Below are 24,572 nucleotides of genomic sequence, written 5' to 3' on the forward strand. Positions count from 1 at the left end.
TAAGCCCCCAGGGCCTGATGGTGTCTATTAAGAGAGGCAAGAGAGGAGATTGCTGGGGCCTCAACCAATATCTTTGTATTGTGGCTAACCACTAGAGAGGTGTCGGTGGGCTGACAGTTAGCTAGTGTTTTTGCAGAAGGGAAATGGGATAATCCAGGAAACTTTTGACCAATGAGTGTCACATCAGTCATTTGGAAGCTATTACAAAAAATCTCTTGGGGATAGGGTTTACGCACATTTGTAAAAGCATGGTCTAATTAGGAACAGTCAGCATGGCTTTGTGCAGGGCAAGTCATATCTTACTAACTTAATCAAATTTTTCAAGGAGTTGACAAAGATGATCGATGAGGGTAGAGCAATGGATGGTGTCGACATGAATTTTAGTGAGGCTTTCGATTAGGTCTCTCATGGTAGATTCATCCAGAAGATTAAGATGCATGGGATCCTCAGTGACTTGGCCACGTGGATTCAGATTGGCTTGCCCATAGAAGACTGAGGGTAGTGGTGAATGGGTGTTTTTCTGGCTGATGGTCTCTAACTAGTGGTGTTTCACACTGGGATATCTGCTTGTGACCTATAAATGACCTGGATGAACATGTAGATGGGTGGGTTAGTAAGTTTGCAGATTATACAAAGCTTGGTAGAGTTGTGGATCATGTAGAAGGCTGTCAAAGGATACAGCGGGATCTTGATCAGTTGCTGATATGAGCAGAGAAATGGCAGATGGAGGTTAATCCAGGTAAGTATGAGATTCTGCACTTTGGGAGATCAGATGTTAAGGAAAAGTATACAGTTAATGGCAGGGCCCTGAACAGTATTGTTGTGCAGAGGGATCTTGGGGTTCAAGCCCATAGCTCCCTGAAAGTGGCCACACAAATAGATAGGGTGAGAAAGAAGGTGTATGGCAAACTTGCCTTTATAAGTTGGGAAATTGAGTAATAGGGTCAAGAGATCATGTTACAGCTTTATAAGACTTTGCAAGAGCAGGTCAGAGGCTGGGAATGCTGTGATGAGTAACTCACCCCCTTACCCCCCAAAGCCTGTCCACCATCTACAAGGCACAAATCAGGAGTGTGATGGAATTAGTCCCCACATGTCTGGATGAGTGCAACTCCAATAACACTCAAGAAGCTTGACATCATCCAGGACAAAGCAACCCCATCTGATTGGCACCACATCCACAAACATCCCCTCCCTCCGCCACTGATGCTCAGTTGCAGCAGTGTGTTGTGTCTACAAGATGCAGAGATTCCCCCAGAGATCCTCAGGCAGCACCATCCAAACCCACGACTACTTTTATCTAGAAGGACAAGGGCAGCAGATATGTGGGAATGTCACCATTTGAAAGTTCCCCATCAAGACATTCACCGTTCTGACTTGGAAATATATTGTTGTTCCTTCACTGTCACTGATTCAGTATCATAGAAGATAGAACATAGAACAATACAGCACAGGTCAAGCCCTTCGGCCCACGATGTTGTGCCGAACTTCTATCCTAGATTAAGCACCCATCCATGTACCTATCCAAATGCCGCTTAAAGGTCGCCAATGATTCTGAATTCTCTCTCTAATGGCATTGTAGGCTAACCTATCGACTACAATAGTTCAAGAAGCCAGCTCACTACCACTTTCTCGAGGGCAACTAGGGGGAGATAATAACTGCTGACTTACGAATGAATGAACATTTTTCAAAAGTGCTGTCAAAGGAGTACTAGTGCGTAGCTGCTGTGCAGCTTTAGATGGCTTACATTGCAGCCATAGTGCGCTGGTGGTGGAGGGGTTGCTGCCCAAGTAGACAAATGAGTTATGTAATGTAACCTTGATTACTGCCTAGGGGCCCACTATGCTAACAAGTAAAATGAGTTTTCAACAAGTATAAAATTAAGTTCTAATTTGAATTAAACTTCTGACACCAGCTGTGGTTAAAAAAACACTTGACACCCATTCAAGCAGTACTAATTCTTAGAACACTCCTCGGCACTGGGCAATTGATGCTCGAGTTGGTTGTTAAAGATGAGCTTTGCATATTTGAGAAACAGCCAAGTGCGAATTAATAATTGTCTCTGTCCCAAGAGCACTTCCTTGATTTGTATCCAGTTTCTGTTGATCTAGTTAAGGACTTATTTTCTTGCAATGATGATTATGGATTAAATATTCATCTGAGCACTGTAATATTCCAACCTCCATGTTGCAGTGAGTGTAAATTCCTCAGGGATGTAAACTTACTAGACATGTCACGTACACCTGTAAAGCATGGTTCCAACAGGCCTCTGGCAATGGATCCCCAAAGAAACCTATTCTCAACTCTTCGAATTTCCTATTTCAATGACCTCATATGCAGTTAATTTGCAAAAGGGTTGATCTTGTGAGAGAGGGTGTTACTTATGGTGTGCCTATTGCTTGCTCTTTGAATCAGTCATCATTATAAGGCTTTTTAAAAAACCTGTAGAATATTAGAGTATGCCTGGATTTAGAATCTTTTTGCTTCCGCTTCTGGTCTAGAGCTCAGATGTAATTGAGAGCAAAGTTTACTAAGGGAGCTGTTGTGTAGATCCAACATCGAAAGGAGAGCTGCTTCTAAAAGGTTTACCCATATTTTAAAAGAATATCAGTGTCATGGCAAGTAATCTTAAATACTTGCACAGGTGAAGGGGGTTCATTGTCCAGAAGCCCAGGCAATATTGCAGAAACATGGGCTCCCACTATTGAGGTGGTGGCATTGGAATCTCATAAAAATTTGGTATTAGAATCTCGTCCACTGGCAACCATGTAACCATTATCAATTGTTGTAAAATACCCATCTGGCTCACCAGTGTCCTTGAGAGCATTCCTTCCTTTTGGGGAGGAATTCTGCCAACCTTGGTCTGACCAAAAGTGACACTAGATCCACAACAATGAAGTTGACCGTTATTGCTGTCTGGGCAATTAAGGATAGACATGAAGTGCTGATGCCCATAAAAATAAAACATATTGTTACAGCCCTGGTGTACAACTGGAGGTTTGTTAATGTGGTGCCATTATTTAAGAAAGGATGTAAGAAAAAGCCAGGGAACTATAGACCAGTGAGCCTTACGTCAGTGGCGGATAAGTTGTAGAGGGGGACTTTGAGGGACAAGATTTATATGCATTTGGAAAGGCAAGGACTGATTAGAGATAGTGTTTTTTGAAGACGTGACAAGGAGGATTGATGAAGGCAGACTGGTGGACAGTATCTATATGGATTTCAGCAAAACATTCTGCAGGGTGGACTGGTTAGTAAGGTTAGACCACATGGGATCTAGGGGGAACTAGCCAATTGAATACAAAATTGGCTTGAAGGTATGAGACAGGCAATGATAGAAAGTTGCTTTTCAAACTGGAGGCCTATGACCGTCAGTGTGCCACAAGAATCAGTGCTGGGTCCACTGCTTTTCATCATTTATATAAATGATTTGCATGTGAATATAGGAGGCATGGTTAGTAACTTTACAGATGACCCCAAAATAGGTGGTGGTGTGGACAAAGCAGGAGGTTACCTCAGAGTACAACGGGATCTGGATCTGTGGGCCAAGGAGTGTCAGATGGAGTTTAATTTAGATAAACGTGAGGTGTTGCATTTTGGTAAAGCAAATCAGGTCAGGAGGGTCCTGGAGAGTGTTTCCAAACAGAGAGACTTTGGGGCACAAGTTCATAGTTCCTTGAAAGTAGAGTCGCAGGTAAATAGGATAGTGAAGAAGGCATTGGCAAGCTTGCCTTCATTGGTCAGAACATTGAGTATAGGAGTTGAGGTGGTCTAGTCGTGGCTGTACAGGATGTTGGTGAGGCCACATTTAGAATACTGCTCACAATTCTGGTCTCCCTTCCACATGAAGGATGTTGTTAAACTTGAACGGGTTCAGAAGAGATTTACAAGGATGTTGCAGGATTAGAGGGTTGAGCTTTAGGGAGAGGCTGAATAGACCGTGACTTCTTTCCATGGAGCATTAGAGGCTGAGGGGGTGACCTTATAGAGGTTTACAAAATCATGAGGGGCCTGGAGAGGGTAAATAGACAAGGTCTTTTCCCTGGGGTGGGGGAGTCCGCAACTAAAGGGCATAGGTTTAAGGTAAGATGGGAAAGATTTAAAAGGACCTGGGGGAAACATTCTTGCACAGAGGGTGATGTGTGTATGGAACAAGCTAACCACTGAGCCACCGTGCCGCCTTTGAAAAAACGTACTTGACAGGATTTGAACCTGCATGGGTCAACCCCAAAATGCTTCACCTTTGTTGTTTTAGCCACTTGGCCACGGACACCAGCGCACAGTGGCTCAGTGGTTAGCACTGCTGCCTCACAGTGCCAGAGACCTGGGTTCAATTCCAGTCTCGGGAGACTGTGTGGAGTTTGCACGTTCTCCCTGAAGCTGCATGGGTTTCCTCTGGGTGCTCCGGTTTCCTCCCACAATCCAAAGATGTGCAGGTCAGGATGAATTGGCCATGCTAAATTGCCCATAATGTTAGGTGCATTAGTCAGGGGTAAATGTGGGGAATGGGTCTGGGTGGGTTACTGTTCGGAGGGTTGGTGTGGACTTGTTGGGCCGAAGGGCCTGTTTCCATACTATAGCAAATCTAATCTAAAGCTGCCAGAGGAAGTGGTAGAGGCTGCTACAATTACAACACTTAAAAGGCATCTGGATGGGTATATGACTAGGTGGGGTTTAGAGGGATATAGGCCAAGTGCTGGCAAATGGAACTAGGTCAGATTGGGATGTCTGGACACCACAGATGGGTTTGTCTAAAGATGGGTGCTGTATGACTGTACTGGAGGAGTGCCATTGCTCCCAGCAAGTGTTTTGCTCTACCTGTCAAGCAAAATACATCGTCATAGTTGACAATATTGTAAATGATCGTCTCTTTGAGAATAAAGCAGTTCAAGACCTTTGAAACTATATATTTAAGGCTGGTTGTTCCAGTAAAGGGAGTAGTTTGAGGAGGGGAGGACAGCAGACCTAAGTTTGTATTCAGTTATGGAAATGCAAATGAATAGTTGTGGAAGACAGAATGGCACCTGATTCGGTAAAAGGATGAGTAGCACAACATTAGAGACTTCTTTGCCTGTCATGTGTGAGATAGCCACAGCGAAAACTAGTATTCAGTGTACCTGTTTAGTTTGTCTCTGAGAAGTCCACATTCAGATCAACATTGAACTTGGAATATTCCTTCTTTAAAATTTGATGGAAAAAATTTGCAAGGTGTAATTTGTCACATCAAATGTATAACTTAGTGCTTTGGTGTTTCCATATTATGCCGAATTTTTACACTTTTACCTCTGTCAGTCAAACTGATGCATGATACTGTTTGGTCTTCTGCCTTCTCAGCTCGAGATGTACCAAAGAATCTCTCAGAAGCTGCCAGATCGTCACTCGGATTTCTCCCGCTTGGCTCGGACTCTCACTGGCAACTCTATTGCTCTGGTGCTGGGAGGTGGAGGCGCGAGGTGAGTCCTGATAGTTGAATTATAAGTATTTAATCTTGAATTAGATTCTGATTGAAATTGACTGCAAGTATATTTCCAGAAACCACAGAGGACTTTCTTTCTTAAAGCTATTTTCCATTTCCAAACCATTACTTATTTCTACTTAGTTTCACCTTCTGGACTATAGGTTCCACAAGGCTGAAGATCTACACATCTACTCACTGCATAGTCCTGTTCCCTACTATCCCACCAAAGATACCAAGGTGGAAATTAATTTCATCAAATGAGAGTGAGTTTTACCTGAAGTTGGGCAACATGACAATATTGCCGAAAGGCTATATCCATCAGTCCATGTGCGTACAATGTGAGTTGGTGCACAGGCTGAAGACTAGAATTTGTTTCCCCTATCCTAATTGCTCTTGAACTGAGTGGCTTTCGAGACACCACTTCAAAGGGCAGTTAAGAGCCAACCAAAGCCTCAACTGCTGCTTCTGGCAGAGGGCCTCCAGAACGGACCCTTCGCAAATCTGGCAGGGAACACTCATGATACTGGTCATTTCTACATCTGTCATGTGAACGCAATGATCAATGAATTTCTACTGGTGCTGCACCAATGTACTATCAAGTATCACAACCAGGCGGTGACCCTTTATGTAAACCTTGACAGAGATTATTACACAATGCATTGACTTATGGTTGTCTTTGGATTCTGGGGTAATTTCAAACACTAACCGTCCATTGATAATTGTGCATAGTTTCTACAGCTCACTCTCAGTTCCTACATTAAGCAATGAGAGATGCAAGGGCCTTCTGTAGAAACTATTTGAGGTTGCAGTGATTTTCCAGGACTAACAGCGAGGCTCATAATGTATTTTAATTTAAGTGATTTCAAATCTGTTAAAATTGGAGAAAGATGAACTATTCTGCCTGTGTGCCAGTTCCCTGTCTCTGAATGATATTTTAAAGTGTTGACAGGGTGACATTGGTACATTAAGGAATTCATTTACATTTGCACTGGTATGTGCACAGCTTCCAATAAATTCTGCAGTAGGACAATGTTTCCGGTCGCATCCATTTGCAACTTTATCTATACCCAAATGCAACTTTACCTTAGTCACAAATTCTGTCATAATCCAGTTTTTCAGAGTTTTCCCCCACAGAACAGAAAGCTAATTTCCATCTGGACAAGAATCAGCTACCTTTCATATTTTTAAATTCAACACTTTAAAGCATTAAGTTAGCTCGAGGTGTTGAAGATTGTTTGTTTTTTTCTGACTTAAATGAGTCACTGAATATTATACCAGCTGTTATTTTGAAGAGCAATGAATAATCAATGTCCCGTGTCTGCTTGCAAGATCCTGTTAGTCTATCAGAAAGTTGAATCACGCTACCACGATTTCAGGTCCAGAGATTCCGGAAATTGTGAGTTGTGTTTATGCTCATGTGTGTTTTTATACTGAAGCACAAGATGGCTCACTACAGCAAAGCTCTGGTGTTTTCAGTGAACCCAAGTTTAATTAAAACTTCATTTTTAATTAGGGGTAAATTAATCTGACAATTGCACAGCTGCTCACAAAACACCCAGGGAAATGGGTGCTGCATTGCATTTCCAATACTGGATGTTAGCTCTGGACGTGGTTTAGAGGTGTGGGATTGGTTTGAGGCAGTCTCCGTGGTTGGGCTTCTGGATATGTGTATTACAAACTGGCCTTTTACTTGTATCTTTTCAAGAATTTTCTCTCCCTTTCCCACTCTTTCTGGCACCATCTTTGGGCACCCATCTCTATCTCACTTCAAATGTAAACCAAGGCACTGTGCCTCATCTGGCTTTTCAACTGTGACAGCATCAGAAGGCCCTCCTGATCCAATAGGTTCGAGTGTCGGTTATACCACACGCAGCATCAGGAGAGCTGTCCAGATATTTATTAAATTCAAATCCAGCCAGCATTTTGAAGGAAGCTTCTCTGAAGATGGCTGGTATTAACACAGTCTTTCATGTCTCTGATTGTTAGTAGATCATGGTTGAAACGAGTGCGGTCTCAAGTCAACATTCTCACCTTCCTGATGGCCATCTTATTCCTCAGCTGAGCATTTCCTACCACTGTTATTGATAGGGCCCTTAGCCATTTTTGACCCATTTCCAGCACTTCAGCTCTCACCCCTACTCTTCCCTCCTATGATGTTGATATGGTCATGCTGGGCCTCACTTACCACCCCGGTTCGCAAAGGATTATAATCCACCATTTCCCCACCACCAGTGGGATGCCATCGCCAGAGACACACTTCCTTCCACTCCTATGTCAGCATCCTGCAGGGACTGTTCCTTCTGCACATCTTGGTCCTCACTCAACATTTCTCCACGGCACCTTACCATACAATCATTGAAGGTGAAATGCCTGCCCATTTAGTTCCTCCCTCCTCACTCTCCAAGGCCTTGGGCACACTTTCCAGGTGAAGCATTTACCTGCACTTAACTTAATCTAGTCTACAGTATTCACTGCTCACAATGTCGTTCCTTGATACTGGGTGACAACTTTACAAGATGTTTACTTTTTATCCACAAAAGTGACCCCAAGCTTCCAGTTGCCTGCTATTTCAACACGTCACTATGTTTCCTGACCAATATTCCTGTGTTGGGCTGGTGCCTACAACCTTCAGGACTCAATGTTAACTTCAATAATTTTAGGATCCCAATACCACCACCTTCTTCTTGAACCAACCCCACACCTCAGGCCCTGACATGACATGGGCAGTTTTCAGCACAGCCAACCCATTCCTAACTCATTGCTCCCATTATAAGCTTTTTCCTTCCCATGCTTGCTATCAGCCATCCCTTTGTCTGAATAATTCTGTGTCTCTGTCTTTGTCTCTCTCTGTCTTTGACTCTCTCTCTCTTTGTGTCTTTGTCTCTTTCTCTTTGTGCGTGTGTGTCTCTCTCTCTCTCTCTTCACTTGACACACAGCCCCACCTCCCCGAGACTGTGTCCCTCGTTCTAACCTCTGCAGCCTTTAAAAGACATTGTTTCTTTTCTTCATTCATGGATATGTGCATTGCTGGCTAAGACAGTATTTATTGCCCATCACTGGTTGACCTTGACAAAATGGTCTTGATCTGCTCCCTTGTACTATTACAATCGCTTTGCTTCAGGTCCCCCACAATGCAGCTACTGTGCACCTACTTTGTCTATCCTGTCTGTGACTACTCTGTGACAAGTATATCCATTCTTAAGCAAGGGGATCAGACATGTACACAACTGCAGGTACAGGCTAATCAGTATTATAGAACATAGAACAGTACAGCACATTAAAGGCCCTTCAGCCCTTAATGTTGTACCAACCTTTTATCCTACTGTAAGATCAAACTAACCTACAAACTAACCTTCATTTCATCCATGTGCCTATCCAAGAATCGCTTAAATGTCCCTGATGTCTCTGTCCTCCAGTCTAGGCAGCATCCTGATAAATCTCCTCTGCACCCTCTCTCAAGATTCCAAATCTTTCCTATAATGAGGCGACCAGAACTAAACACGATATTCCAAGTGTGGTCTAACCAGGGCTTTCAACACCTGCAGCATTACCTTGTGGCTCTTAAACTCAATCCCTCTGCTAATGAAAGCCAACACATCATACGCCTTCTTAACAACCCTATCGACTTGGGTGGCAACTTTGAGGGATCTATGAACGTGGACCCCAAGATTCCCACTGTTCCTCCACATTGCCAAGAATCCTGCCTTTAACCCTGTAATCTGCATTCAAATTCGACCTTCCAAGATGAATCACTTCACATTTTTCCAGGTTGAACTCCATCTGCCACTTCTCAGCCCAGCTCTGCATCCTGTCAATGTCCCATTGCAACCTACAACAGCACTCCACACTATCCACCACTCCATTAATCTTCGTGTCATCAGCAAACTTACTAACCCACCCTTCCACTTCCTCTTCCAAGTCATTTATAAACAATCACATACAGTTGAAGCAATATTCCTTTGTCCCTCTTATGATAAGTGCTGATGGACAAATTGCCTTCCTAATTGCTTGCTGCATCTGCATGTCGGCTTTCAGTGGTTTAGGAACAAGGACACATAGGTGTTTTTGGACATCGGCACTCTCTAATCTTTTCCCGTTTAAGAATTACTTTGCACCTTTATTCCTCATACCAAAGTGAATAACCTCATGCATCCACATTATAGCCCATCTGCCATGCTCTTGTCCACTCGCCCAGCCTAACTAAATCCCATTGAAGCCTCTTTGTACCCTTCTCACAACTCTCATTCCCATCCAGTTTTATGTCATTGTCACATTTGGCAAGATTACGATTGGCACCCACATTCAAATCATTGATAATAGATTGTGAACAGCCGGGGTGCAAACACCCAGCCTTATGATACGCGACTGGTCATAGCCGGCCAAATTGAAAATGACCCAGTTATTCGTAGCCTCGACTTTCTGCCTGTTAACCAGTTCATGTTAGTATATTACCTCAATTCCAAGAGTTTTAATTTTGTTTTCTAACCTCTTGAAAGGGATTTTACTAAAAGCATTCTAAAAATTCAAACACTTCACGTCCACTGCTTGCCCATTGTCAATTCTGCTAGTAACATTCTCAAAAAGCTATGTCAGGTTTATAATCATTGATTTCCCTTTCATAAATCTATGTTGATGCTGTCCAATTGAACAATTATTTTCTAAATGTCCAATCATCACATTCTTTTTAATAGATTGCAGAATTTTCTCTCCTGTTGACATCAGGCTAACAGACCTATAATTCCTTGGACTCTGTTTCTCCCTTCTTTCAGAGGCAATGGGGTTATGTTTGCAAACTTTCAATCTGGAACAATTATTGCAGAGTCCATAGTTTTAAAAGATGATCGTTGATGTATTCACTCTCCCTGTAGCTATCCTTTTCAACATTGTATGTTGAAGTTTACTGGATCCATTGAAAGTTAAAAACTCCCATTAATTTCTCCAATACTACTTTCTCTCAGTAATCCTAATTGCTTTCATTTACCCACTCTGACTAGACCCTTGGATCTTAATTATTTCAGTGAGACATCATATGTCTTCCTCAATTTAGCCAGACACAAAGTACTCAGTTGGCTTTTCTGCCATTTGACAATTATAAACTTCCTGTGTCTTTGTGTAGTGGGCCCAGATTTGCTAGTATTCTTTTTTTGTATACCAGTAGAAGCTTTTACAGTCCATTTGTATATTTCTTGCTATTTTACATTCATATTCTGTTCCATTCCTGGTTTGTTGAATTCTAAAATACTCCCAGTCCTCAGGCTTACAACTCTTCTTGGCAACTTACACCCTTCCACCTTTGATTTAATAAATTATTAACTTCTCTTGTTAGCAATGGCGCTCTCACTTACTCGGTTTTTGTCCTACCATGAAGAAATATGCTTATTGAAAAACAACCATTAACTCTTTAAATGTTAATCATTGTCTAGCTGCTACCAAACCTTTAAATATATTTTTCTGATTCATTGCAGCTAACTTCCTCTTTGTATCTTCATAATTGCCTTTGTTTAGATTGAAGCCCTAGTTTTGCATTTAGTGACTTTGTTTAAACTTCATGGAAATTTCTACGATACTATGCTGATTGTTCGAAAAGGTTCTTTTACTTCAAGGTTATTAATTAGCCCTTTCCTATTGCCTTCACATATTGCTCCAGAAGTCTGTCCAATCGCATTCTCAGAATTCTTTCACCAGAGAATTGGTTTTCATTAGTTTTAGCTCATCTCTATGTAGGTTGTAAATGCCCATGTTTGGTGTTACCACCGAGAAACCTCTCCTACAAATGATTGCTGCTGTCTCCTTGCTGCTTCTAAACTCCACCCAAATAGGTTTGCCATCATTAGTGTAATGATGACCATTGTCGATTGTCAGGAAAACCTATCTGGTTCACTAATGCCCTTTAGGAAGGGAAACTGTTCTGCTTACCTGATCTGATCTATAAGTGGCTCCAGACCCACAGAAATGTGGTTGACTCTTAATTGTCCTCTGAGCAATTAGTGATGGGTAATAAATGTTGGCTGAGCCAGTGACACCCATGTTCTGTGAATGAATGGTTTAAAAAAAAACAGATTCTGCATTCTACTCTTGTAATCAGAGAACGTCTCTCATTAAAACACTGACTTCATCCCTTCTCAGCAGCGCTGCACCACCACCTTTTTACTTTTTGCCTATCTCTCTTAAATGTCACAGAGCCCTGACTATTCAGTTCTCAGTCTCAGTCACTCTGCAGCCCTGCCTGCATAATGGCATTTGAGTAGAAATGTTGGCTTCCAGTTGAGAAAGTAGATGGAACCACAATTTAATGTCTCATCTGAGGACTACCTTCAGCAATCCTGTCAGTAGTGCACCTGAGCATCACCTTCTATAGGGGAGTTGGAATCATAGAATCCCTACAGTGTGGAGAATTCATCGATATAGCAACAACTCAGTATTTCCATTTGCAGTGAGTCATTTATGAGAAGCATGTACAAATTATTGTCTACCATTATAAGAACTTAAGTTTGTTCATAAAGGGTGAGGATCATGAATTCCTCGTTGTAGTTTTCTAAGTGGTTGTGATTTCTTTTGTGTCTCAGTGGTGGGTGTACTGCTGTTTCTGTCTTTATAGTCATTGCCATAGAAGAACTCTGAAGAATAGTGTCCTGTCATTAACTGCTGATTTAGCAAAACATGCATTTAACTGTGCACATGATTTAGCCAAGCCAATTAATACTCATTCAATGCTGAGCTTTAAAATTGAGAGTTTTCTTTAACTGCCTGCTCACATCCCCTTTAGCTGCAGATTTCAATGAATTAAAATTGTACATTTTAATTTTAATTCATTGAGTATAATATCTTTGATGTTGCTCATCTTAAATTAGAGGGTACTTTTTCAAATTTGTAAATCGGAATATTTTGAGAGTTTCAGGCACCGAATATTTAAGATTCTATTACATTCGAAACAATCTGCATGTATTGATGTACAATACCTACACTCCCTATAAGTTTCACTGTTTCTAATACCTTCTCAACCTAAGTAATACATTAGATTAGATTAGATTCCTTAGATTCCTTACAGTGTGGAAACAGGTTCTTTGGCCCAACAAGTAGACACCGACCCGCCAAAGCGCAACCCACCCAGACCCATTCCCCTACATTTACCCCTTCACCTAACACTACGAGCAATTTAGCGTGGCCAATACACCTAACTTGCATGTTTTTGGACTGTGGGAGGAAACCGGAGCACCGGGAGGAAACCTACACAGACATGGGGAACATGTGCAAACACCACACAGTCAGTCGACTGAGGCGGGAAATGAACCCGGGTCTCTGGCTCTGTGAGGCAGCAGTGCTAACCACTATGTCACCATGTCGCCCACATGTTTATATGTACCCATGCACACACCTTTGACTCCAAGGTAGCAACCTCCATCTCTAATGTAGCAGTCGGAAGTTGCTCGAAACTCACTGAAATTGTCTCTTTCTGCCTGCTCTCTTAGCTCACTGCAATCCCTAGCTGCTGCAGTTCTGACAGACTTGACCCCTGAATGAATTGGTCATCCCTTGTTCTTGGCTCCCCTCTCTCTCCAAAGTTTCTGAACTCATTTCACTGACTGTTTTAATGCAGCTCACTGTTTAGTCAAAAAGTCATTTTTCTCCCAATTCTCTTTGTCAACCTGTCCAAGAGAGAATCCTTATTACTGCACAATCAGCTGCAGTCTGCAACACCAGCATGTAACTCGTTACCTGGTTGAACAGAGCTTGATCGTTGCTTAAAAAAATACATTTTGTCAAAGCTGTTGATTGTGCAATCTACACTTTACAAGCACCCGATGTGAAGAGGAGCAACATTTTTATACTGTATGCAAAAATCATGCTGATTGGTTGAAAAATGGATGGAGGTGTTGCCATGGAGAATGCACCAGTTAGATGATGACTGGCCGATAACTGCCAAGCTGTGATTAAATTTGAAACAATCAGTTTGATTATGGTCAAGGCATTGCCCCAAGAAATGAAACAAACAATGGCTGTCATCTAGTTTTTTTTGTAATTTGAGGTGTGTGTGTGTGTGTGGTGTGTGTTTGTTTGTGTGTGTATGTTCTTTCTGGCTGCAAAGGACAGTGCCCTGTGAATGAATATATGTAGCTTTCAATAGTATGAATGTGCCACACTGCAATCCTGAGTAATAGGCTTAAATTGACAATGTAATTCTTAACACAAGAATCTTATCCAATGTCGGACATTACTTAATGTTTTATAAGTGTGTGCTCTTCCTATGGACATATCGTGCCTGGTGTGAACAGCCAAAGAGACATGCTGATTGATATGATGCACCAATCTTTGAGACATACAACCTACATACCTACCATCACACACGTACTGAACTTCAAATCCTCATTTAAATAGTCAGCAAAATGTCTTTTTAGCTTGATGGCAATATCCTGTTACTGAGGCTAACTTTTCATTTCAGATTTTGAGTATTGCTGAAAAGTCTCATGAGGGCATTTCACTCATATAGCTACATGCGGAGTCACCTGTTGATAATTTTATTAAGATAGTTTATCCTTCCAGGCGGTTTGGGCACTTTCACGACAACAAGGCAACCTGAGGCTTATTCATGAGATTACTAATATACAGTGAGAGGTGATGTGCTCAGGAGAGCCATTATCTTGCAGGATGGCTTTGATGCACACTAGTTAGCATCTAGCTTGTGCAGAGAGCAAATAGTTTGAGTCCTATTTAGGAGTTTGCATATAAGGTCAGTCCTATAGCATTTGGAACTCTAGCCAATATTTGTATTGGGATTCCTAACCAGTGAAGTTAGGCTTGCAACAGACTGTCGTTGGGAAACCTCTGGCAGACTTTTCAACTAGCATTCAGGGAAACTGAATTTATTTATCTGGACCATATCAAAGGTGAATTTGAGTGCAGGTTGGAGTTGATTAAAACTAGTAAGGAAAGTTTTACATGCATCTCCGAATTCAAGATTAGTAAACATACCAGCAACATATTTAGCAATATGGGGGTAGGAGGTTGCACTTTCCTCATGGAATCCAACAAAGATGTTTGAGAGTACTAGACTTAGAGCGAGTCCTGTGACAACAGCATCAGCTAGGATGTTTGTGATGTCACTGAAACTCAATGTAGCTGCATAAATTGTAGAGTTCATTAGTTCGCAGAATTTCGGTTCACACATTGGTGACAGATTTCAATTACCATGATGTAGAGTTGCAGGGTAAAATGTCTGTGGCCTCCTTATGTGGTACATTGGTGAATAGGCTAGCATTGTGGAATGAGCACATGAACACGGAATTGCTATTGATTTGAGAGTCCTATATGGCCTTTACAAATATAAAGGAAAGCTTCACCAAAAATGTGGAAAACTTGGCCAAAACTGGTTGTTGTAAATCGCTCTTCATTTGACCAATTTGCGTTGTGCAGAACTGCTTCAAGATAAGACAGGACATAAATGGACATCACTTTTTTATGTCTTGAGCAGCCCTGCATGTGCGGATCCAGTAGACAATGAGGGTGAACCCAATAAGATATATCATTCAGCCGCTTTAATCCAACAAGCATTTTTTTTTAGAGCAAGTTTGTCTGGTTCTGCTGGGCAGCCTGTCACTTAGATACGCTCACATTTTATTGGTATAATCATGCATTTTTCAGATGACTAAACCCATCTTTTTGTTGGTTTATAGATGTGCGTGTCCAGATTGTCCTTGAAACTTCACAGCACTGCTAGATATTCAGTGTTGCATGTGAAAATCAAACCACTTATTTGGCATCTTGCAACATACGTGTGCTCAATCAGCTGGGGGGGGGGTGCACTTCAAGGATCAGTGTCTCTAGTAGATTCTGGTTTGCAACAGGCAAACCTCTACTAGTCAGTATCCACTTTCCAACCAAAAACCATGCTCCTCTCATGAATAATACAAACATTACTCCCCTTTACATTGGCATATTTGCGAAATGCCCTCGAGATTTTTCAACAATATTCAAAATCTGAAATGAAAGGCTAGCCTCCGTAACGGTTACCATGAAACTATTGATTAGTCCAAAAAGCCTATTTAATTCACTAATGTCCTTTATGGAAGGAATTCTAGGTCCTATCTAGTTTGGCATCCATGTGACCCAAGGCCGGCAGTCTGAAAATGGCATAGCAAACACTCAATTTCATAATACTCTGTGAGAACTGTCAAACACTGCTACACTACATGGACTATAGCAGTTCCAGAGTTTAAGAAACTCAATCATCACCATGTTATCAAAGGCAGTTCGAGATGGGCAATAAATGCTGGCCTAGAACACTGACACCCACATCCCACACATGGATTTTTAAAAATTCTGTGGTCTATTGTAAGTTGCTCGCCATGTCTATCAGTCTAAACGTTTTGTCTCTCTCTCCCCCTTTTTAACTCAGCAGCCTAGTTTGAAAGTGAAGCGTAAGTGACAGCTGATGCCTTTTTCAGTGTCCCATCGCTACATCTTTGAGGTGATTTTTTTTAAAACAATATTACACTCGCTATGTGTGAAAATTGCACTTACGCTTGTCAATTGATTTAAAAACTGAAATGTTTTGACTTGTAGTGTAGCTAGAGCAATGGTTATTTCCTTGTTCAATTCATAGAGGGTAGAATAACCAGGTACTGTATTGGTGATTGACGCATGTCGGTCTTTGGGGAAGACCTGCCACTGCTAACGCCTTTACAATTATCTTTTTCTTTGCGCAGTCAGGTAAGGGTTGCCTGATTCACTTTATAATGTTTTGTAGAACAGAATGCCTTTTTAGTCTGCAGTTTCTCTGAAATCCCAATAATAAATGCACAGTCTGAAGGGATTGTAAGCCAAACAGATAAGAATGACTCGAGTTCAAACAATTTTTGCTGTTGATTTAACTGGTTTCAATGGGGTATGGTTCCAACAATTGACTTCAGTTGCTATATCCTTTCTCAAACCTAGTTCCTTCTGTATTTGCATCTGGGGAAAACAAATACTCCTCCTGCAAGCTATCCACAAATGCATTTTCAAATTACTAACTATCCAACCTTGGCCCTAGTTGCAACATTTTTGAAGCCACCAGTCTACTCAATCACACTCTTTTCTTAACTTTGCCCTGCTTCCCGTTCAAGCCATTGCTGTCTGTCTGCTCACTCCCCTCATAAGACTTTCCTCTCAGCTATCTCAAGTTCAGGGACTCAGACCTGATTCAGCTATTGATTACTATCAGGGCTGTGGTATATCTGCTTCGACCTTGTAAAGCACTGTCAAGTCTTGCTACTCTCTGCCAAAATTCCTCACAATTCCTGGCTTCTGTTCTCCACTACAAACCACCTCAATAGCCCCGTCCACTTTCGTCCTTCATCCTGACCTGAAGAAACCGCTATGAAGACCTCAATGATTTCTTTGCCACAAAGATTAAGTTCAATCAGTCAGCTGGTATTGCTGTTTCCCTTGCCTTGTCTAGCCTACCAGACTGTATCCTGGAGGTTTTCCCATTTTTCAAACGTGAACTCCAATTTTTTCTGCTAACTCCCATCTCATGTTGTCTACGAAGTCCACTACCTGCTCCCTAAATCCTACTAAAGGAGGACATAGAGGTGTACAGCACAGAAACAGACCCTTAGATCCAACTTGTTAGTGCTGGCCAGATATCCTTAACTAATCTAGTCCCATTTGCCAGCACTTGGCCCATATTCCTCTAAACCTTTCCTATTCATTTTCCCATCCAGATGACTTTTAAATGTTGTAGTTGTACCAGACTCCACCACTTCCTTTGTCAACTCATTCTATACATGTACCACCCTCTGCTTGAAAACGTTGTCCCTTAGGCCCCTTTTTAATTTTTCCCCTCCCATCCTAAACCTCTAGTCCTGGACTCCCCCTCCTCAGGGAAAAGACCTTGTTATTTACCCTATTCATGCCCCTCATGATTTTATAAATCACTATAAGGTCACCCCTCAGCCTCCAACACTCAGGGAAAACAGCCCCAGCCTCTTCAGCCTCTCCCAATAGCTCAGACCCTCCAACCCTGGCAAAATCCTTGTAAATCCTTTCTGAACCCTTTCCAGTTTCACAACATCCTTGCCCTGTGAGGTGAAAATGATCACCCTCATCATCCTAGTTATTTAATAGTGTTCAGCAGGTTTGTAGTTACTGCTTAAGTAGATCTATCCCCAAAAGGTTGCAATGGAAAAAGGACAGGAGATAGTGGGGACTGGAGATCAGAGTCAAAAAGTGTGGCGCTGGAAAAACACAGCAGGTTAGGAATGAAGGGCTTATGCCCAAAATATCGACTCGTGTGCTCCTCGGATGCAGCCTGACTTGCTGTGCTTTTTCAGCACCGCAAAAGGACAGGATAGTAAGGACGATTAAGTTGCAGGCTCAGGATTTCTTTTAGTGTTTTCTCTCTGCATTTCCAATGTGTTTGATTTCACTGGTGGAAGTATCCTCACTCATCCGATTTCCTCACTTCTTAATCATTTCCTCTTCTCAGGTACTGTCACCCTCCCTTCACATCTCTGATCACAAAGAAATTCTTGTCCCCTTGTCAACTGCCCTGTCTTCAAGTTCTTCCTCTCCAGTGCTTGAACAGGCTTTCACTTCTCAAATTCATGCCCATCCTTAGACAAATGCCCTGTTTGAATTCATCCAATCAGTGATCTTCCTCCACTAAAGTAGCCCTGAAATGGTGTCTGTGACTGACCACTTGTATACTAGCTTGTAGTTAGAACAATCTCCAGCCTTTGACATGGTTCACCATGCTTACCTTCCTCTAATGACCATTCTCAATGTCGGGTTTGTGCTGATGGTCCTTAAAACGTGCTAGACATGCCTGTACGTGGGCTGTTAGACTGCAGTGATTTCCCAAGGGGAGGGGTTTTCAATGCAGACATTTTTAGAGCTTTGCTTTTTTTTAATCCTTACTACCATTTGTGCTGACCACCCTGTGGTGTTTGCCCTAACGCCATTCCCAATGGAGGATCTGCTTGGGGATTCTGTCACCATCTGTGTGGGGGACATGGCCTACTTAGCTAAATTGAATTTTCTGCAGCGTGGCCTCCATAGCATGTTTGTGATTTTGTCCTGTCTCGAATTCTCATGATAGTCCTAAGCTTTTGTAAGACATGGACCATTTATCCAAACTGCCATCCAGCCTACAGTGTTACTGAGGAACTCCCTGTGAATCCTTGAATGAAGTCTTTTTCCTCACTGATGATGATGAGCTTATACTTTCTGATAGAGTTCTGTGTGGGCGGCACGGTGGCACAGTGGTTAGCATTGCTGCCTCACAGCGCTAGAGACCCGGGTTCAATTCCCGCCTCAGGCGACTGACTGTGTGGAGTTTGTGCATTCTCCCCGTGTCTGCGTGGGTTTCCTCCCACAGTCCAAAGATGTGCAGGTCAGGTGAATTGGCCATGCTAAATTGCCCGTAGTGTTAGGTAAGGGGTAGATGTAGGGGTATGGGTGGGTTGCGCTTCGGCGGGGCGGTGTGGACTTGTTGGGCCGAAGGGCCTGTTTCCACACTGTAAGTAATCTAATCTTTAAAAAAAAAGCTGTCTTATTGGAAGCATTCCAGAGGCTGGATGATAGCAGACTCATGACTCTGCATCATATGACAGGGTTGTAAGCACAGTGGGCTTAATGGAGTTCGAATTTAATCTTGAGCTGCTCCCAGACACTCAGCCCATCGCCACTAACCTCTCGTTATTCTCAAGCAATTTCTGCCATCCTTCCTGTTGATCTTCTCAGCCCATATATTCAATCCTCATCCCAGGCCTGACCATTTATAATCTTGTTCCCCTCACGACGACCATGTCAAACCCTTGAAGGTGAATTTGTGACTGTAATTCATTCAGTTTGCTTCTTATGCTCTTGTATGTTTATGTAAACAAACTTGTCTGGGATGCACACACCAACCTACTCTGTTTTTCTCACATTTCATTGCCTCAACTTGTTTTCGTATTCCCTTTTCCTGCAGTGTCTAAAAATGCAATTTCTGCCTACTACTCTGCTCTTTTGATTTTAGAATGAATATTTACGTAAATATACCTACCTGAGCCTTTCCTATCCCTCTATTCATTAAAAAGCCTGTGTTGCCTTTTTTCAGGGCACAGTTTATTTTAGACACGATGTTAAGTTGGATTTGCAAACATCCCTCTCGGGTGAGTATGAAAGATCCCATGGCACAATTGGAGGAGGAACAGGGGACTTCTCCTGATGTTCTAATCGATATGATCAACCTGTTTTTATTCGAACTTGAAAGAGTTCAGAAAAAATTTCCACGGATGTTGCCAGGGTTGGAGGATTTGAGCTATAGGGAGAGGCTGAACAGGCTGGGGCTGTTTTCCCTGGAGCATCGGAGGCCGAGGGTCAAAATTATGAGGGGCATGGATAGGATAAATAGACAAAGTCTTTTCCCTGGGGTCGGGGAGTCCAGAACTAGAGGGCATAGTTTTAGGGTGAGAGGGGAAAGATATAAAAGAGAACTAAGGGGCAACTTTTTCGCACAGAGGGTGGTACGTGTATGGAATGAGCTGCCAGAGGAAGTGGTGGAAGCTGGTGCAATTGCAACATTTAAGAGGCATTTGGATGGGTATATGAATAGAAAGGGTTTGGAGGGAAATAGGCCGGGTGCTGGCAGGTGGAACTAGATTGGGTTGGGATAGCTGGTCGGCATGGACGGGTCTGTTTCCATGCTGCACATCTCTATGAGAACAAATAATCTCATTGATTTCATTATTGATCGTGGACCCCTATTGTAGGCAAATTGACTGTAATATCTCTTACATCACAATGGTAATTTTATGTCAGAAAGTATCTCATTGGCAGTAAAATTCTTTTTGATGTCCTGAGATCATGAGAACTGTTGTACAAATGCACGTCTGTTCTCCTGCTGCCGATGTGGGAAAATTAGCAGACTGAAGTTCAGTTAATGATTTCATCAAAGTGAGTGCTTGAATAATGTTGGCAAAAGCACTGCACTGCTTTACAGCAGTTTATTCAGATCATTAGTGTTATAAGCGACTAATTAAGCTGTCTGCTTCTCTTCCACCTCCGATCCCTGAACATTTGACTCGGTTTTATCACGATGCATTTTTTGAGAATGTTATTGAGGGGAGAGAAAAGAGCCTTTTTTCCCCCCACCTTCTCTGTCAGACTGAGTGACCTTGACCTCAGGCTGATATTTCCTGAAATAGGTTTATTTGTAAAATATCAAGGAGTCTTTAGTTTTTGGATTTTGAAGTGTTAGATAGAAATGCATGAAGATTGAATTCATAACATTGGTGTCTGTAATTAGCTAGAACATGTTCCAACTCACAGTGGATTCAATTTGATGGAAGCTTTGAATAATGGCACTGAGTAATTTGCGTACATTCTGATGATGTGTCTGTCCTGCAAATGTATGCTGTATTCAGAGGAAGAATTTGGGGGGGGGGGGGGTGTTTAGGGGAAGGAAATGGGAGCGATGGCATGCACCTGGTTTACCCTGACTTTGTTTTTTGCACAGTTTACCCCAAAAGGGACACAAGATGATCTGTTCATCTGTGTCATTGCTTTCCTGGATTGGATTGGTCCGGCTGTTTACAGCCAAGCCATACTTGGGCATTTTTTCACCATGTCAGGTGGATGCCAACATTGTAGTTGTATTGAAAGCACCTTAACTAGATGCATGATGAGTTCTGCAGTACTGGTTACAGCATGTTTTTAATAAATGTAGCTGTGAAATTCTTAGATCCATTTTGACAAAGCTGCAACGACAAGTTGCTGTCAGATTGCAGGCTGTGCACTTGCACAGTTAACTGGAAGACCTAAAGGCAAATGAATCTCTGGGCACTGAGTTATGCAGACTGTTCCTTGGACTGCTGCAATTTAACTACGACCAGCTCCAGCGGTACTAAATGGCATATAGTTTTCTTGGAAGCATTCAAGAGGGAATTGGTTGATTATCTGCATGGAAATCATGTGCAAGAGTATGAGGAAAAGGATATTGGCAGTACATAATAATGTTCCTTTGAAGAGCCAGTGCAGACACAGTGGCCCAAATGGCCTCTTTCTGCACCAAAACACTCTGATTCTGTGAAGCAAAAATACTGTCTCAGAGGGTAATTGCGACATCCAGAGATGGAGAGAATTTCTTTCCAACTCATCTGTGCACCTGTAGTATTGTTTCCTGATTATTACTGCGTGTGGATTTTGACTATCCAAAATGGAATATTGAGATGCTAGAACAGCACTTTTTTTGGACTTCCAGAGCGACAGTGCTCATGGCCTTTCATGTGCTCAGCAATTCACCTTTTGCTCCATTTTCCTCCACCATAAAGAGACTGGCTATTGCAGGTGTATGGGTCTCCAAGCAGGCAGGCATTTTGAGTTTCCTTATTGTCTTAGCTGTTCCTATTGGCTCTGGGTTGCATGGTACTGGTACTGAATCACCGTCATTCTTTTCTAGTCTCTGTCTTGTGCATTTTCTCAGCTAAGTGCAGGACACAAAGCCAGTCCAGATCTTATTTCCTTGATCAAGGACAGATAACTGCCAAGGGCAGAAAATGTGTACTTTGGGGACTAAAGCGGTCAGTACAGGGGTGCAATCATTGAAATTACCAAAAGATGAGAAAAAGAGTTTGCTTGTTTGTCATAATTGTTTTTCCACAGAAGCCTCTTATCCTGGTGAACCCTTGACATTGCTTTGACTTTCTGTTGTATTCTGAATGTCAGTGAGCTTTCCTGAAGGAAGTGACATGAGCTTGCTCGTTGCCTCTCCTGAGAATCTTTTTTGAATTAGTTACTATATGCTTAACTCAAGGGCATTTATCCACAGGTTGTGTACTGCGACTGGAAGATGATACATTGCTGTCAAAAACACTAGTGAGCTGAATCAGGAGATTCTTGCAAGGTGATGTTTCAGGATAATCTCGTACCGATCCTTTGGAATTGTCACATTCAGTCAGAAGGATGATGTCAATGTGCTAGTACAATTGCAAGATCACCTCCTGCCATGAATTATATCAGAAAGAGTTATATCATTGCATTTACTGTAATACATACATTTTTCAAATAATTTTATTTTTGTTATGTTCTACTCCTGTTCCTTATAAAGATGCCAACCTGCCTTAAGATGTTTTTTCCTGGCTGCTGCCAGTTCTTTGGTGGCATGCCAGAGTAGCTGTGTTTTTATGAAACTATGTTGGGCTAGTAACCATTGTCTCTCTGTGCTTGCCCTTGAGAAGGTGGCGGCAGTGAGCTGCTACTGGTGACCCACAACTGCTGCAGATAGACCCAGAATGCTGTTAGGCAGGGAATTTGTTACCCATGTCCTTCTGGATGGTAGTGGTCAGGTGGTTAGTGGAAGGTGCTGTAATGATCTTTTGGGGAATTTCTGCAGTACATTCTGTAGATAGTGGTGGAGGGAGTAAATGTTTGTGGATGTGGTGCCAATCAAGCAGGTTGCTTTGTCCTGAATGGTGCTACGCTTGAGTGTTGTTGGAGCTGCACTAATTCTGATATGTGGGAGTATTACATCACAATCCTGCCTCGTGTCTTCTAGATGATGATCAGGCTTTGGGGAATCAGGAGGTGAATTACACACTTTAAGATTTCTAACCTCTGTCCTGCTGTTGGGTTGCTACAGTATTTATGTGGCTAGTCTAGTTCGATTTCTGGTTAGTTTGAGTTGAATGTAAGTTGATGATAGTTAGATTCTGTCTTGTTGGAGATGGTCATTGCCTCGCCTTCGTGTAGTGTGAATTTTGCTTACCGCTTGTCAACCCAAGCCTGGATGTTGGCAAGATCTTGCTGCATATGTGCATAGACTGCTTCAGTATCTGAGAGGTCGTGAATAGAGTCACAGAGATGTACAGCACGGAAACAGACCCTTCAGTACAACTTATCCATGCTGACCAGATATCTCAACCCAATCTAGTCCCATGTGCCACCACCCGGCCCATATCCCTCCAAACCCTTCCTATTCATACACCCATCCAAATGCCTTTCAAATGTTGCAATTGTACAAGCCCCACCACTTCATCTGGCAGCTCATTCTGTACATGCACCACCCTCTGCATGAAAAAGTTGCCCCTTAGGCCTGTTTTATATCTTTCGCCTCTCACCCTAAACCTCTGCCTCTAGTTCTGGACTCCCCCACCCCAGGGAAGAGACTTTGTGCGAACATTGTGCTATCCTCTCTTCTGTCCTTATGATGGTGGGATCAAGGAAACAACTGTAGATGCTTGGGCCTAGGACATTACCATGAGGAATTTCTTGTGTGATGTTCTGTTCGCTATAACATCTTTTATGGTATGTTTGACTCCAACCAGAAGAGCGTTTTCACCTGGTTCCCACTGATACCAGTTTTACTAGGGCTCTTTGGTGCTACACTCTGTCAAGTGAGACCTTGATGTCAAGGGTAGTCGTTCTCACCTCAGCTCTGGAGTTATCTCTTTTGTCTGTATTTGAACCAAGGCTATAATGAGGTCAAGAACTGGCAGAACCCAAACTGGGCGTCACTGAGCAAGTGCTGCTTGACAGCACTTTATGACACCTTCCATCATTTTACTGATGATCGAGATTAAACTGATGGGGTGGTCATTTGCAGGGTTGGATTTGTTCTGTTTCATTGTGTACAGGACACAACTGTGCAATTTTTCACATTGCTGGGTAGATGCCGCTGTTGTAATTGTACTGCAACAGCTTGACTAGGGGCATTGCAAGTTCTACAACAGAAGGTGTCCATTGCCAGAGAATAGCCTTCACAAAATGCAGTGCCTCCAGACATAGAATGAGGCATGAATCTAATTGGCTGGAGACGTCCTGAAGAGGGCAGTGTTCAGTACTTGCAGCTGAATGTTGCTATGAATCTTCAGCCTTTTCTTTTACACTGAAGCACTGGACTCCCCTATCATGAAGGATGGAGATATTTCTCAAGCAGTCTCCCCCAGTCAAATGTTTAATTGTCCACCAGGTCATCGCAGCTCAGATCTGATCCTTGAAAAAAAAACAAACCACTGCCAGTGTTGGAAATCTGAAAGACTGCTGGAGAAACTCAGTAGGCCTAGCACCACCTTTGGACAGAGTAACAGTTAACATGTTGAGTCTGGTATGATTGTTTTTCAGCTTAGCTCTGTCTATTGTTTGCTGCATCTG

At 42.4% G+C, this 24,572-nt stretch overlaps 1 protein-coding gene across 9 annotated transcripts in view; it reads left to right on the forward strand.

The window, feature by feature from the left end:
* The window catches only part of pnpla7b (patatin-like phospholipase domain containing 7b), a 340,731-nt gene that overhangs the window by 209,424 nt on the left and 106,735 nt on the right, over window positions 1–24,572 (forward strand). For all 9 annotated transcript variants that reach the window (XM_072566409.1, XM_072566407.1, XM_072566410.1 and 6 more), the window contains one exon: window positions 5,336–5,454. In XM_072566409.1, the coding sequence (XP_072422510.1) occupies window positions 5,336–5,454 (119 nt within the window). The remainder of the gene's footprint in view (window positions 1–5,335; window positions 5,455–24,572) is intronic.

Source organism: Chiloscyllium punctatum, chromosome 49 (genome assembly GCF_047496795.1).
Source record: "Chiloscyllium punctatum isolate Juve2018m chromosome 49, sChiPun1.3, whole genome shotgun sequence".
Taxonomy (NCBI): Eukaryota; Metazoa; Chordata; class Chondrichthyes; order Orectolobiformes; family Hemiscylliidae; genus Chiloscyllium; species Chiloscyllium punctatum.